The 17,428-nt window shown below is 43.5% G+C and overlaps 1 protein-coding gene and 1 long non-coding RNA gene across 3 annotated transcripts in view; one reads left to right on the forward strand and one right to left on the reverse strand.

The window, feature by feature from the left end:
* The window catches only part of LOC138981079 (nicotinamide/nicotinic acid mononucleotide adenylyltransferase 3-like), a 70,106-nt gene that overhangs the window by 36,028 nt on the left and 16,650 nt on the right, over positions 1 to 17,428 (forward strand). For both annotated transcript variants that reach the window (XM_070353905.1, XM_070353906.1), the window contains one exon: positions 13,544 to 13,602. In XM_070353905.1, the coding sequence (XP_070210006.1) occupies positions 13,544 to 13,602 (59 nt within the window). The remainder of the gene's footprint in view (positions 1 to 13,543; positions 13,603 to 17,428) is intronic.
* Positions 5,545 to 8,669, reverse strand: LOC138981080 (uncharacterized). The gene is made up of 3 exons (XR_011460550.1): positions 8,170 to 8,669; positions 7,139 to 7,258; positions 5,545 to 5,802 (listed from the first exon to the last, which is right to left on the reverse strand). It is a non-coding gene; the product is annotated as an uncharacterized lncRNA (long non-coding RNA).

Here is a 17,428-nt window from a genome sequence, read left to right on the forward strand (position 1 = left end):
TGCCCTAATTGTCGTAATGTTGAAGATATAGCTGATCTTCTAACCTTAAGGGAGGAGGCAGAACAACCTTGTGAAGACAACCAAGCCAAATGATTAGCGACTTGCATGGACCTAGGCGCTACTGGGTTGACGTTGTTTAACTGACACCAAGTATTCCAAGCTTTCCAGTGTGAGGTATAAACCGAACTTGTGGAAGCTCTGTGAGCTTTTTGAATCAACGAAACAGTGATGTCTGAAGCACCTGCGTGCAGAAGAGAATTTCTCACAACATCCACCCGTGAAGACGCAGAGACTGCGGATTTCCGTGAGGAATGCCTGTTCTTGGTTGTAGAAGCTCTCCCTTTACTAGATTGAGAGGGACGGGAGAGCCTCGAGACAGGCGCAGTAGGTCCGGATACCAGTGTTGGCTTGTCCACAAAGGAGCTACTAACACCAGAGAGGGCCGCTCCATCTCCACTTTTCGTAACACTTTCCCGAGCAGGGATGGTGGAGGAAACGCGTACGCAACCAGGCCCGACCAATCCAGTTCCATGGCGTTCACTGCCATTGCCTCTGGATCCGGACACGGGGAAACGAAGAGAGGAAGTCTCTTTGAAAACCGTGTCGCGAACAGATCGATCTGTGGCTTGTCGAAATGGACCCAAAGCCGCTGGAGTGCGTGATGCGTGATAGTCCACTCCGTGTGAATCACACGGGAAGACCGGCTGAGAGCGTCTGCCACAACGTTCAACCGTCCCGGAAGATGTTTCGCGGACAGAACGATCCGCTGTTGTTGGCACCAGGTCAGAATCTGACACGCTCTCAGCGACAGGGAGGGAGAGCGAACTCCGCCCTGGTTGTTGATATAAGCCGCAACCGTGGTGTTGTCCGTCAGGACACGCACATGCTTGTCTTGCAGATGAGACAGAAAAGCCAGAAGGCCCTGCGCCACAGCTTCGAGTTCGAGTCTGTTGATGTGGGATTTCATTTGGACAGCATCCCAGAGGCCTGAGGCCGTGTGCTGTTCCAAATGAGCACCCCATCCCACCATGGAGGCATCTGTGCAAAGCTCTGCACTGTAGGACGGAAGGACAATCGGAACGCCCTGCAAAATCCATTCCGTCTGCAACCATTGATTGGTTGTGCGACGAAACCAGTCCCGAAGGGGAACAGACACCTCCCAGCCTTGAGAGGCCGGATCGCAAGCCGCTGCTAGAGCTGACTGAAAAGGACGCTTGAACACTCGTCCCAGCGGTACAAGTTTGGACATTGATTCCATTTGTCCTAACACGGACGCCAGAATCCTCATAGGAGCACTGTGCTGCTTGTTCAGTAGTGGAATGCATGAATGGAGACTATTATAGTTAGCAACTAAACGTAGGTTCGAACTACGCAGTTTGTAACTACAGATTTAGTCAGTCTGCAATGCATGAGAGCGAACTTGGTCGAGACTACTAAGTTACCAACAAAAAGAGTAGGTCATAACTTTCAAGTGACGTCACGGGGAATCCCCGTCACTGCGCAGGCGCAGTGAACTCTTCACCTTCGAAAGTGGTAAACAAACCAGCATGGGATTGGGAGCATGGTAACAGTGCGAACTTGAGTGGTTGATCGATGCAATATTATTTTGGCGAGCAAACAAGACAAACATAGGCAGAACGCAAATGTTTCTCTCAGTTCTTCCGCACATTACGAGAGTTAAAACTGCCCGACCGGGGAGATGTACGCAGCATATAGGCTGAGTCAGTGTCGTCGAAGATTTGAGTGATGGCTCAGTCGGTATGTACTGGGGAAAAGTCCGTGTCCCTCATACTGATTGTGCATTTTAAAGCAAAGCTGGAACTTTGTAACAGACAATGATGTATGGATGTATTTAAGTTTGTGTTTCAATTTATGGGAGCGAAACTGACATTTCTGAACTGAAAAAAAGTCGTGTTTTGTGGAGTTTAGAGTTGTCAGTAGAGACCGAGTAATCGTTGAAGAGAAATAATTGCATGGTTCACCGATGGAGAGTTAAACGACCATAAAACCGGAAAAACTGGAAACACTACCGAATTACAAGACATCATCAGTGATTTGAATCATGCACTTATGATTTTCTTCCTTTTTTCCAGATCGGGTAGAATACTTTATGTCAGTGACATATTTATATGATTGCAATTTTGTGCTGGTCTTTAACATGAATAATTAGATACAATGAATACATTATTCAATGAGTAGGAAGTGACAATATTTTAATGTGTATGATCTTGTTTGATGAATGCCGCAAACACTCTGAGAAGTTCTTCTAAGCAAGCAAAGAAACAGAGGTAATGAAGTTGGATACTGAGATGACTATATTTTGTAACTTAGACACTCTGTCTATAAGGAAGCTAGCTGTTGCTTGAACATCATTTGAAAATTAATCTGCGCCAATTGCTTCGGTATGGTAGAGCTGATCATCAAAATGCATCTCATGTGTGAAATTTTAGCTTTGATGTTGCACTGACTTCAGAAGACTAACCTGTTTCGTGAGTAAAAACTGCAAACATTTCAAGCTGACAAGAACAGAACGATGTTAAAATATAAGATATGATAAGGGAAATGTGAAGGCTAAATTAAACAAAGAATGAAATTGTAACCCACTCTGTACAAGTGGCGCGTTTTGCTGCATTGATCATCTTTTATTCTTTCATGTGTTCTTTTGAGTTTCCGACAACATTTGTTGTGTCATTGTGTATGAACGTTTTAATTTAAATGATGATAAACAATGATTGCATATTTTGTGTAAACGATTTCGCTCAACGTCTCAGATGTGGCATGCAGGCTTCACGTGGAATAAAACCATCCCTCCACTTTAACATATACCAGCTGTCAAAAACACGTGTGTTTACTTTGAAGTGTTGGAATGTTTGATCAATTAATTTGTTTAACTTCTACTGGCATCAATCCGCAAAATGTATTCATTCAAACATTCCAACTTTGCACATGACCCAGTCAGAATGTAAATGTTTGGTATGTATCAAAGTGTATAGATGGCCTAACCTCATGTAAGAGCCCATGCAGATATAAAATAGCAAGCCAAACTTGGCGTTTGCAAGAAGAACGGTGCCTTGAAATTGACAGCAGCAACAACAATTTAATTATCCACAATCACAGTGTCACTCAGCTTTTCACCCCATCCAAACCACCAGCCATCCTCTCACTAAAAACCAAAACAAACTCCCCAAAACACACACACACACACACATTAAAACACAGAGAATCATGAGATTTGTTTGTTTGTTTATTCATCCTGTAGAATGTTTCTTTAGCCACTGAGCCAACTATAATACTCGTCATAAAAAGTAGGCAGATCCGTTTGAGGGCAAATCTTTATGATGAGGCCGTTTATTAAAAAAACCAAATACAGGTTGACCCAAAAACAATGCAACCCACAACAAGTTAATAACCTACATTTGTGGACATAAACTTCAGCCTATGCATGACCCTTCTACAAAGTGACAATTTTGAAGATCAAATAGGCTGACTTTTGTGCAATTTTAAATTAAGTTCCCAATTTTGGGGATCGACTCAACGGTACGGGTTTTAAAATTGAGCGGTAGCCAAACTTGCCCGATCTAAGCGCTCAAGATTGTAACATTCGGGGCAATTCGAATCACAAAAGTATACCTTAATCAACATTCAGACCTGGGAATCCCTGTTTTGGACTTGGAGTATTCTCAAATAAACTTGGTGTATTTTTTTTTTAAATGAGCGTACTCCACATTTAAACATGCTTCACACGCGTCTGTCTATGAGTATATAACTGCTTTCTTCAGGTCACCGATGATCTAGGGGGTGTATACTCGGACATTCAGATAATATAAAAGCTAAAAGTCTGGAGGGTTTAAATTAAGTAAGTATTGATACCGTTCATAGTCAAACTTCGTTTTAGTGAATCGACCGCCAAATTTGGAATTTATTTTTTGACAAAAGTCAGACCATTTGACCAGTTACATTTGATCTACAAAATGTCCACTTTGTGGAAGGGTCATGCACTGGCTGCGGTTTATGTACCTTAAAAATAAAGTGATTCGGTCAACAGATGTAGAAGTTATTAGCATTGTTTTAGTGTTACATTTTTTTGGTTTATCCTGTATATGACTGAAAAAAGCCATTCATTCCCCAAACCTATTCAGAAAGCAGATTGGGTTTATATGACATAGTGTTTATACAGTGGAACATACAACACAGACACCCTGCAAAATCAAATTCGCAAAATCAATGTTCCCGCGTTAAAATTGACAAAAAATCAGAACTGCCAAAACAAAACATCTTCTGCACGTCAATAGAAAAAACAATCAAATCTGCATCCAAATCAGTCAGTTTTGTTCACATATCTGGTCAAACACTGACATTAAGGCATGTTGATTTGTGTAGGTGTCATTCCTCTGAGAAGCTGTAAAAGGCAGTTTTAGTGGGTAATGAGACAAAAACCGGTACGTTTTCGTAACTCCTCAACGCATTGCCTTCAACGTTGCGGTGATTTGTGCTAACAGTAGTAACACATGTGGGAAAGTTCATACGGATTTTAAAGTCATTTGAGACATTAGTCTGCTGTTAATTGACATGCCAGAAAGAGTTCTTAAATTGATGGTAGGTCTTCGCTGACTCATTGAAAAACAATTAATTTGTTGTTATCTTCAAGAACAATAACAGATGCGCCACACAATTAAATTTCATGTACATATTTTATCAGACATTGGCGGTATGAGGATTTCAACGCGAACATTAATATTTTGCCTCATTCAGAGCGCTGAGCGCAAATGTAGGCCTACGCCTAGAAAAGCTCACGGCTGACACGCTTAACTGATCATGGCTCTTGAAAGAGCATTTTCCAAGAATGTGTGTGTGCGTACAAGTGCGCTGTGAACAGTCATAGTTGAAAATGTATGAAATTAAAGGTAAATTGAAGCTTTTATTTTTCTTAATGCATGCTAATTTTTTTTTACAAATTCAGTTCATTGGACAGGGTACATTTTTATTTTTAAAATTCGTTCTGGCATGTCGCGCAACAGCAGAACTAATATCTCACATGACTTGAGATTCCGTGTGTACTTAACGACATGTGTTAGCCCAAATCACTGACAAGTTTTAAGACAATGCGTTGAGGATTTACTGAAATGTACCATTTTTTGGTCTCATTTTTGTACTTAACGACGTGTGTTAGCACAAATCACTGACAGTTTTAAGACAATGCGTTGAGGAGTTCTGAAATGTACCATTTTTGGTCTCATTACCCGCTAAAACGACTTCAAAAACTGAGAGGATTGACAACTACACGCTCAGCATGCCATAGCGTTCATGTTAGACAAGATATATGTGAACAAAACGGACTGTTTAGGATAAAGATTTGATCGTTCTGTCTAATGACATGCAAAACATGTTTCGGTTTAGTTGTTCTGATTTGTGTTGTTGATTTTAACACGGGAAGCTTGATTTTGTGAATTTGATTTGTGGGGGGGGGGGGGGGGGGGTGGGGGGGGGGTGTCTGTGTTGCAGGTTTCACTGCATAGACACTACGTCATAAAAACCCAATTTTGTTTCTGAATAAAGTAGGGAAATTAATGGCCTTTTCAGTCATATACTTGGTTTTTCAATTAACAGCCTCATCAGTAAGATCTGCCCTCAAACGCATCTGCCTACTTTTTATGACGGGTAGTGTAGAAACCTCTGCAAGCATTCTCAGCCGAATCAGATGGAAAAGCACAGAATTGTGATGGTACTCTGAATTTTATCATCGTCCCCAGCGAACCCAGGAACCAAGGTGGAAACAGCCTTCCCTTAATGTAGCGGTCCTTCCTGAAAAATAAAGAAAACATATAACTGAGCACCTTCAGTATTCACGGGGATGGGTTTTGGTTAGCGAGGGGAGGGTGTGTGTTGGGGGGAGAAGGTGTGTACGTGTTGAGCAGTGTGTGTGTGTGTGTGTATGGGGGGGGGGGGGGGTGTGAGGAAGCACTTGCTCTTCACATGACCATTGGGATCGGGGATGGTGTGTGTGATATTGTAATCTAAACTATTAAAAAAATCTGTGCGTGTATGAACTTTGTGCTCGGCAGAAATGTTTCTCGATTTTTAGTCAAAAACAAGTGTGCCCTCAACCCACACACTTTCGCTCTTCAGCATCAACACTATACAGTTTGAGTTTCATTGGGAAATGTGTCTCGATTTCAGTCCAAAACAGAACTTTCAGGATCCAAAGCACTTTTTTTTATTAAAATACATTCAACCCACCACATTTTCCAGTGATGAAGATTCTGGGGATGTGTGTTGATCCCATTGATTTTGGCCATTTCAGATCTGGCCAGTTGTACATGGGATAAGAACATAACTTCACCCAGACACATAAAATATTGACACGCTGACAGTCAGTGACTGCTTCATGTGCATAGTTGAATTTTGTTTATGAACGAATTTCTCAAAAGTCACTCGCAGAAGTAAAGAAGTAACATTTTTGTTAATCTGAGAGTGGTTTCCACAACAGAATCTAACTCTGAGCAGGAAGAAGCCAGGGTGTTGAATGTAGAAGTATCCGAGTGAACAGATTCATTCTTATTCCATGTAAAAGCCTGGCAAGATCTAGGATGGTGAGCCAAGGGAAGAATAACTGTATGTGCCTTTAAAATAATTCCAGTAAATTAGTAATGATTTCATTTTATCTTGCAATTTTGTTTTACTTTCCTGTGTTGCATTAGTTCATTCACACTGTGTAATTTACTTTAAGAATAGTGGCAAAGGATTTGAGAAGAGAAAGAGAACTAAAACCAAGCTTTATGTACCATTTTCTATAAATAGTACAAATTGTACTATGCAAGGATACATACAGATGTAAGAATTTATTTTATACAAAGCCGTAATGTTTTTGTGTCAATAAACTTGCATCTCCTGCCACTACTCTCAGATTCAGATGTAACAAGTGTTGACATAGCTGAATGTATCTATCTAGATTGTAAGTGCATCTAATGTGAAACGCAGATCTCTTTACAACACAACGTACAAAAGTCTGCCAAAAACATCTACACAGCTTCAAACTACTATCACCAGTGCCAATTTACATATCATAAATCAATTTTACAATAACGATTTAATAGGCTCAAGCAGGTACTTGGTAGTGGTACAGAAATGTGTGACTTACTCTTCATGGTAGTCTGTAAAGCAGCATGTCCACTCAGTCTGAATCCTCTCCAGAATCCATATTGAATGCAAGAGCTGTATGAACACTTCATCACACATCATCTCTGGTTTCTTAGGAGGCCTGAAAAAACACACCATAAAATAATTAATTAACAATAAATAATAACTGTATTATAATTAAACCACTCGCTCATTGATTCTTTTATCCCCTCTTTCACAATCATAGTTTATACAGCAGCATTTACCTCTGACTCTGTTCATGCAGAGTAAATATCAAGTATTTAAACAGAAAAATAAGTCATTGTTGAATAACCCTTCTTAAAATACACAATAGACACACTTTCAGTGGCAGTGATTCAAGTGAAGTCAGTTTCTTTCTTCATTTGTATACACACAAAAATTGTTTTGGGCCAGTTTAGTGTTACTCTTGGCTTTACACACTTACTATATCAAATTATACATGCATTCAGCTTAGAAAACATACTTCTAATGTTGGGAGTGCAGTGTGAGCCAGGACATTTACAGCAAATAAGGATACACAACAGTTCATTCAGAGATAGATTTGCCATTCACTGCATTATATTGTTAGTTGAATGAGATAGATCTACAGCGATGCTTCAATGCATTAGATTAGCTTTGTTTTAGTGTCTACTGTTCATTGCTCCACCGTGAGAAATTCAGTCAACAGTGCACAGTTCCGAAGAAACCGATGCTGCTGTGCATAATCATTGATGCATTAACGATCGTTCATTGTCAATGTCACTGTCAGAAAAACAACAACTGTATCTTTCATCGTCACCACTACACAATGGCTCGTAGGCCTATTTTCCTATGACACTGAACACGGTTTCGGAGACACTCAGACAGTACTGCCTGGCCCATAGATCTAGATCTACCCTTGCTCTCACTTTCTAACAAATGTATTATTGCAATATAATCTGACACACACTCACACACCGAGGCGCACAAACGAACACACATACCGTGGGACACACAAACTACACGCACACAACGGATGAATCTTGCTCTTACCTGTTGGATGATCCAAACCGATTAAAATCAGCGACAGGAAGATGTACAAGCCAAATTTGTACAGTCGCTGATGTAAAAAGTGGAAATTTAGTCAATGTTCATAGCAAATCTCCCGACTCAAGGTAGATCGTGTCCCAAATCAGCTGTGCCGGTCACTTCACGACTTGTATTTGAACCCCCTCCAAAGCGCAATCAATGTTTCAACTTCTTTGTCGACATCATTCTTTGGTTCATGCGTCGGACTGCCGAATATTTGATTTTTTTGTACAGCAAAATCAAAGACTGTCATGGCGGCCGCCATTTGTGTTTTTGCAATAGTTCGAAACTAAGGAATTTGGTCCTCCTCGGAGGAGGACTAAATTTGGGCAAGTTAGTCACCAACTTAGGTCGGAACATTTGAAAATATCGTGCCATGCATTGCGCACTAGAGCGATAGTTTCGAACTTTGGATTTAGTTCCCAACTAGCTTGATAGTCTCCATTCATGCATTCCACTACAGATTTCTGATTAAGTCTTGGAGTTTGTCCACTCTCTTGAGAGAGGGCCGAACGGTCCAGGCTACTGTGTCGAATCTCATACCCAGGTAAGAAAACTCCTGAGCGGGAGTGAGATCCGACTTGGTCTGATTGACTGCAAATCCCATATCCAATGCGAGACGCAGGACTACATGAGTGTGAGAAAGGCAAAGACCTCGATCCTGATGCAGAATCAGCCAATCGTCGAGGTACGCCCGAAGACGTACCCCCTTCTGCCGGATAAGAGCACAAATCTGTCGGACAACCATTGTGAAGATCCATGGCGCTAGGGATAGGCCAAAGGGCAGGGCCCGAAACTGGTATGCCTTGTTTCTCCACCGAAACCTCAACCACTTCCTGTCGCAAGGATGTATGAGAAGATGAAAATACGCGTCTGAGAGGTCGATGGAGGTGACCCAATCGCCCGGGCGAAGGGCGTCCCTGACCGTAGCTGGTGTTTCCATGGTAAAGCGTATGTCCCTTAGGTAGGCGTTCAGGGAGGAAAGGTCCAGAACTGGGCGCCACCCCCCTGAGGCCTTGGGTACCACGAAAATCCGGTTGTAAAAGCCGGGGGAGGAATGATCTAATACTACCTCCACCGCTTGCTTCCGTAAAAGGGCCAGAATCTCGGCATCTATGACCATGACTGATTCCTTGTTGGCCGGAAAAGAAAAGTGAGGGAGAACTCTGGTAAGAGGAGCCTTTTCCTCTTTCCAGAGAAGCCGGAACCCCGATCTGACTATCCCTACGATCCAATTGTTGGATACGTTCTGCATCCAAAATTCGATCGCCCGAGACGGACCGCCCACCATCACGGGAATGGAGGCTGCAGAGATAATCAGATCGGGGGGGAATCATTGGGGGTTGGGCTTTCGCCCAGACCCCCGAGACTTGCCAAAGGAAGGCTTCTTGTTGCTAGAAGAAGCACCCCTTCCACGACCTCGAGAGGAACCAGAGTTTTGCTTAAAGCTACCTTTAACCGCAGGGGCCATGTAGGTAGCAGAGCTGGATGGTTTGGTATGACTAGCGGAGCGTTGATTGTATCTGGCAAACTCCAAATCCTTTGCCTCTTGGGTCTCTTTGTGAAGAGCATCAAGAGCCAAAGGACCAAAGAGCGCCTCCTCTGTGAAGGGAGATGTGCGCAAAGAGTCAATAGTTCGCCGATCCTGCAGTCTAGACTCGGAGAGGAAGTTATCCCTTCGAGTAAAAACTGCATGAGCGTAGAGCCGTGCTGATGAGGCCATTTGTTGCGCCGAAACTTTAGCCAATGCCGACAAAAGGGCCGCCACATCCTGTTCGCTTGCATCTTGCCTGAACTCAAAAGGTTCTAGGGAAGAAGTAAGCGCCCGCGTCAATGAACGCAGCAGCGTATCCGAGAGGGATGCAAGTTCCAGTGCAGATCTGCCTGTTTCCTCTAACCCCAGAAGAGAAGATTCAGTGTAAGGAAATGCTTTATCCTTCTTGAACTGCTCAAAACGCAGGAAGTCAACAGCTGGAGTCACCGGAAGTGGAGCCCGAGGTAGGGCAAAAGTTTGAATCAACCCGCGATTGGAATGTTTCAACACTAACTTCCTGTGTGTGGCATGACGAAACACAGAAGCCTGCTGCTCTGTGGCCAGCCATGAATCCACTGAAGGGGGAACCGGTCCATGCGCCACCAGAAGTGGCACTGGTCGAAGAGGAATGTTACTACCCAGAGGTGGGTGAGTAGCCAAAACTTTCGCCATTTCATAAGCCACCAAGGGAGATTCTGAGAAACGAAACCCCGAGGCGACAGGTTGCGATGGTTAAAAAATCGTCAACCGCTGATTTAGGAGGAGCAGAAGCGTCTACACCTGCGACCACTCCCTCCGGAAAATACCGTGAGGTCACCTCTGCTGCAAGCGCAAGAGCCTGGATAAACCTTGCCGGTAAACGGAAAACTTCCTCATCCTGTTCGGAATTAGTACTTCCGTAAACAGACGAAGAGTCCTGCGCAAAAGCGCTTCCTTCCGGTAAGAAACCGCGTTCAGTACACTCAGTATTACTGGCAGCGGTAACCGGAACCGAGCGAGGTCGATCACCGGAAGTGACCGCCTCTCGAGACATCTGGCCAATGTCCTCTTCCGGTTCCTCAAGCGGACCGGAAGATGCCTGTGCTATCGACGAAGCGTTATGTAGTATACGCTCGCGACGCACCCCCAGAGGGGTGGCACAAGAGACGTCCGCAAGAAAGGAAGGTGTACCCGCTATTGGACGCTCTTGTAAGACACGATGGTCACCCACTGTCGCGGAACGACAGCTGACTTCCTGTGCCTGACCAGACATACCTTGAAGGTGAGGGACACCTGAAGCCAGTTCCGGAAACGAGCATGGCCACTCGTACCGACCGGAAGACGGAGACTCAACCGAGACGTCGGCCGACGTAACGGTAGCTGAAGGTGTACACAATTTCGCCAAAGATTGCACACCACCAACCCTAGAAGGAAGAATGGACGTAACACGACTAGCCGCTCTCCTTTCCTCAGCAAAAATGTCTTTAAGCTGACCAGCAAAGGAATGAAAAATCTCCATCATTTGCTCCTTGTCTAACGGAGCTTTGTCTGCCGGATTAACGCTAAGTCCAGGAGCGGCAGAATCAACAAGAGACTCAGCAGGAGGATCAATAACAACACTAAATGAAGTATCATTGAGAGGGTCCGTAACAAGAACAGTAGGATTGGCTTTCGTTTTCTTAGCTGACCGCTTAGAAGAAGAATCTGAACTCGCTGATGCAGACGCACGTTTCTTATGTTCTTTGTCAGACATGTTGGCCGAAAAAGTTGTATCAAACAATTTCTACAACAGAAAACGCTAGCCACAATACGAAATAGAAAGGTCTCACCCGAACGTAGAGAAAACCAGGGAACAACTCAGCTTCAAAAAAGCTGAAACGGCCACAAAAGGCCGGAGCGTGAACCAACACGTCTGAGCAGCTCAGGCGTTGGAAGAGAAGTAAATTGAAGATGGCGGCCGCGTGTCACGTGGCGATAAGGGGAGCCTACCCTGAGGTATCACGTGGTCTAGTGACTGTTTATGTGATTTTTCTTTAGGGGAGTGGCTTCCCTTGTGTTACCAGGGAAGCGTGTTCAACGTTTAAGCACTTAACGGAAGTAAATTGCTATTTATGAGATTTGGGGAAGTAATATGTAATTTAATGGGCTTTAGAACTTCACTTACAAGCAGATCCTCTTTGTTTAGATATTTCACTAGTATCTATGACACCTTTTCTCTCTTTCTCACACCCTGTCTCTCAGTCTCGTCTCTTTCTGTTGTACTTTTTTTGTCTCTCCATCTTCCCTCTTCATCTCTCTCTCTCTCTCTCTCTCTCTCTCTCTCTCTCTCTCTCTCTCTCTCTCTCTCTCTTTCTTTCTCTCTCTCTCTCTCTCTCTATATATATATATAGAGAGAGAGGTTACAACACGAGTGGGTTTTTTATATGGCTTGTATTTCAGTCAAGACCCAGCGGATGAATATCAATGGACTCACGAGCCTTTGGCGAGTGAGTCCCTTTGATATTCCCGCTGGGTCTTGACTGAAATACAAGCCATATACAAAATCACGAGTGTTGTAACCTGTATATCCCATGAAGATCTAAAAGACAAAGTGTGACGGAAACATCAAGCTTTAGTTGTCTGTTCAGATGAGGCACCTCTGCACATACCTTGTTCTAAAGGCACGTCTGTTGATCTATGTCAAGTCGGTGCATAATGGTGGCTTGGTTGTCCCCGTCAGTTGAAAGCCTCTTACACGGATTTGACTGAATACCTAGTGGTTACACACGCATCTCCTGAGATCTTGGACACCTTCATCGTCTATAGGGCCTACTGCACCGCAAAAGAGCTAGAAATACTCGCAAAATGCATTAAACAGCTTGTCCAGAGAACACTCGTATAGTCCATGATGTACCGATAAGGGCGTGTGTACCGGGCACGCTGTAACTTCACATGAGCAAAGTCTGAACATAGCAGCGCTGGTCGAACGAACTGGGTTTTTAACGATTGCTAGTTTGACTTTTGTTTTAGTTGAGAGCACGAGCACACACACTCAAACACATACGGCTTGTCATGTTGATCACAAGAGAGAAATAGAACAGCGAATAGAAGGAAACATAACAGATTACGTCCCCTTAATATGACGCGATGGACGACAGACGTCATGAAATCTATGACGCTACGATGATAGTCTCGGCAAGTCGAGACTAAAACTCAGCTATAACACTGAACACTCTCGCGCAAGTTATCAAAAGCGTGGTTACCCCTTGCACATCCGGTCTATAGGTACATGTGCATTTTGGAATGTCAAGGACGACAGAAAGTAGAGCCAGCTATGATGCATTTCGTACACCCTTATTTATCCTCTATTTTATGTTTTATAAGAGTGCAATAGTTACATCATAGATGTAACAAGAGAACAATGGAAATACAAGAAATATACCTAGAGTACATTTACAGAGACAAAGAAGGGAGGTCATGGGATATATATGTCATGACCCTCTCCGGGCGAGGGGTGGTAAATGCAAAAAGCTTGTTTGTTTGCTATGCCATGTTCGTAAAAATAAATTTGATTTGATTTGCTCTCTCTCCCTCCCTTTTCTCTCTCTCTTCCCCCTCCCCCCTAACTCTATCTCTCTCTTCCCCTCCCCCCTCATTCTGTCTTTCTCTCTTCCCCCTCCCCCCTCACTCTATCTCTCTCTCTCTCTCTTCCCCCTCCCCCCTCATTCTGTCTTTCTCTCTTCCCCCTCCCCCCTCACTCTATCTCTCTCTCTCTTTTTCTCTCTCTCTTTTCCTGTCATGTCATGTGTATGAGACTGTGTTGATGTGCCCTTCCTTGTATTGCAGGAAAACATTCTTATAGTCACAGAGTGGATGACAAATGAAATCAGTGCTACGAAAGTGAGGTAATCATATTTTTGCTTTCTTGGTGCATGTGAAGTGTTCATTAATAGGAAGGTTTCCGCCAGTTATCTTTTTGAGGTTTTGGGTGCTTACAGAGTACCGTGCCCCTTGCGGGGGCATCAAACATTGAGGTCACAAGCAGGGTCAAGGGGAAGGTCGGCTGGGCGGACAGGAGACTACAATAGGAAGGTTTCCGCCAGTTATCTCTCTTTGAGGTTTTGGGTGCTTAGAGAGTACCGTGCCCCTTGCGGGGGCATCAAACATCGAGGTCACAAGCAGGGTCAAGGGGAAGGTCGGCTAGGCGGACAGGAGACTATTGCTGCAGGCAATAACATCCCGGCTAACGTTGAGGGACTTTACTTTGTTGGAGGATATAGCAAAATGAGGAAGAACCTTACTTAACCTTGATGAGGCTGGAATTCTGTAGAATATTGGATATATAAGATTTATAGTCGGATACATTTACAGATCAGTTTCAATTCTTAGATAGAAAACTAAGCTTTTTATTTTACATTTGTACCTTTGAAAAGGCAGACTACAACTTTAATACAGGATCTTCAACTCTAAAAAGTCCGGAAGCATTTAGTATTTTAGTTCAGTACAGCTCCGCCGAGACATCTAGACAAATTTCGCACCATCTTGGTTTTATTTTCAAATACAAATTTACAAAGCCATGAAAAAATTATGTTTTGACGAAGGAGCACAAGATAAACTTATACATGTGCTGCTCTTAGAGACAAAATAATGAATTGGCGGACGATATTGTAAATTCTTAATTCAAACCAATCAAAACAACAATAACAAGAATAACGAGAACAAAAGTAGTACTTCAACAACAACAACAACAGCACACAAAATGTATTACTTATGTAAATAGAGAGAGAGAGAGAGAGAGAGAGAGAGAGAGAGAGAGAGAGAGAGAGAGAGAGAGAGAGAGAGAGAGAGAGAGAGAGAGAGAGAGAGAGAGAGAGAGAGAGAGAGAGAGAGAGAGAGAGAGAGAGAGAGAGAGAGAGAGAGAGAGAGAGAGAGAGAGAGAGAGAGAGAGAGTGCATCCACTATACATAACAATGCAGTTTCTAACAAAAAAGATAACAATTCATTCAATCTTAACCAAAACATTTACTGTCTAAAATAAATCTCTGAATCTGATAAAACATCGCTTTGTTTTCAGTGAGTGACTTGGGGCGGGGGTATAGCTCAGTTGGTAGCGCGCTGGATTTGTTTTCAGTTGGCCGCTGTCAGCGTGAGTTCGATCCCAGGTTCGGCGGAAATTTATTTCACAGAGTCAACTTTGTGTGCAGACTCTCTTCGGTGTCCGAACCTCCCCCCGTGTACACTACATTGGGTGTGCACGTTAAAGATCCCACGATTGACAAAAGGGTCTTTCCTGGCAAAATTGCTTAGGCACAGTTAATAATTGTCTACCTATACCCGTGTGACTTGGAATAATAGGCCGTGAAAGGTAAATATGCGCTGAAATGGCTGCAATCTACTGGCCGTATAAAATTTCATCTCACACGGCATCACTGCAGAGCGCCTAGAACTGTACCCACGGAATATGCGCGATATAAGACTCATTGATTGATTGATTGATTGATTGACTTGTTGCTGTTGCCGTACATAACACAGAAAACAGAAATATCATTATAATCAGGCAAAGTCTTGATAGTGGTCGCTCTGACATTCTCATATAATGGACAATCAAATAAAAAGTGTTTGCAATGTTGGAAATGAAAACCGCACCTGCACGAAGTGTCATTTGTTAAATGCCTCTTGAACAAATCTCCATTTAAATCAATAATCTCTAATCTTAATTTGCAATGGATAATTTCAGCTGTTCGATCATTTGAGTAATAGAACGGGGGAGTAACAGGGTCATCTCTAGACAAAAATCTTTTAAAAGAACCAACAGAACTTGTTTGTTTTACACTGTCAGGAAGTTCATTCCATAAGACTGAAGAAGAAGGGAAATAGGAATGTAACTTATACAATTACAACTCAGTTCTGCAGCGTGAAATTTGTCTATCAAATGGTTTACGTCAGTGATAGGGATTCAGTGCCGAAATGAGAGGTGGAAGATAACCAAGCAAATAAGCTGGCACCATACCATTTACTAATTTACAATATAAAATCAATTTATGTCTTCTACGCCGCTCTTGTAATGTTATAAAACCTGATTCGACATACAGCTTTTGATGGCTCGTGCCTCGGACAGCCCCGATTATTGTTCTTATGGCATCAAGGTGCAACTTCTCCATTTCAGCTGCCAGCATTGCATTGCAATTGTCCCATACAACATCTGAATAATCCAGATGGGGAAGCACAAATGACTTATACATAATTTCTAAGGCCTTGCGGCTGAGTCGGTATTTATACGAACGCAAACACGCAACGAAAATACTTTAACAACAATGGAGCGGACATGAAAGTACAGCAGTCCCTGCAATGTACGGCCCCCGGCGTGAGCGGACACCTGACATGTACGGACACATTTGCTCGGCACGGAGTGTTTTCCTTCTATATTTGCCCCCCCTTAAACGGACACCTGCAAAACGTGGACACGGACACTCATTTTCGGTCCCAACAGCAGGTCATACCTCCAATGTACGGACAGACCATCGTCAAATTTTCACCACAACAAAATCGATAACAGAGCAGTCCGGCTCTTGGTGCAAAGATCACAGCCGCAATGGCGTGACGACAGTCACTGGTAACTTGAGTGCACCTGTACCCATCAGGAGGGGGGGGGGGGGGGGTAGTTTTGGTCAGGAGTGGAGTACATGTATGCGAAGATGCCAACATGAAACTGCACTGTGCTCTTTATTCTTGTCTGTTGGACGTAAACAACAGAAACCACAGTCGATGAAGGTCCTGAGCGAAAGAGAGTGAAAAACCGGCCACATGCAGTTCTCAGCATCGTGTGTCTGTGTGTAACCTCTTTCATTGACAAGATACTCTTGTTTCCCCTCAGCCTTGACCAGTGAGTCGGTGGCCTAATCTGTGAACCCTTCAGTTGTCTTGCTGTGTCAAAAGTTACGACACAGTCAACTGGTTTTGCTCTGAGTGAACAGTTGGAGCTGACCTCTCTGGCCACAGCCCAACAGTACATGGCTGAAGGGAGTGAGAGAGAGAGGGAGGCGGGCGGGGGGGTGGGGGGGGGGGGGTGGAGGGGTAGCTGGCTAAACTCTGTGGGGTGTCCGGTGTCACTGCATGTCAGCAGGAAGAGCATTGGAGAGAAATAGAGAGGTGTACTCTTCCACACAATTTCCAAGCATCAGTTGTCACGGCTTGGGGTAGGCATTAGTGAAGGAGAGTGGGAGCTGTGTTATGTACAGTGTATTTCCGACTGAAGAGTGAAAAGTCACTGCCATGCCACATGATCGGCATGCAGTCAATAAAGCCAGACAAGATGAAAATAAATTACATGATTATGACATGCAGCTCTATCTGCTGCTATTTATTCAAACTAGGTTTCAAGCTTATTCTTGCAAAGCATCTGCACACGCTCCTCTGTGCTGTGTTTGTGTGGGTGCTTTCGTATGTCAGTGCATGGTGAGTGTGTTCACTGCCTTGAGGATTTATTTTATCTCTTCTTTTCAACACTTTTTATACAAATCATTTTTACAGAACGTTTAAAGAAGTATTAGGAGTTTATTGTTTAGTAGCCACAAGAAGTGATTAGCATAGACTCAATCCTGTTGTTTGTGTGTCTCTGTGTGAGTGTATGGGGGAGGGGGTGGTGTGGTCACCCCTCCCGTGACCGGACACCTGCAATGTACGGACAGTTTTGCTATGGCCCAAGGGTGTCCGTTCATGAGAGGGACTGCT

This window comes from Littorina saxatilis, linkage group LG12, assembly GCF_037325665.1.
Source record: "Littorina saxatilis isolate snail1 linkage group LG12, US_GU_Lsax_2.0, whole genome shotgun sequence".
NCBI lineage: Eukaryota > Metazoa > Mollusca > Gastropoda > Littorinimorpha > Littorinidae > Littorina > Littorina saxatilis.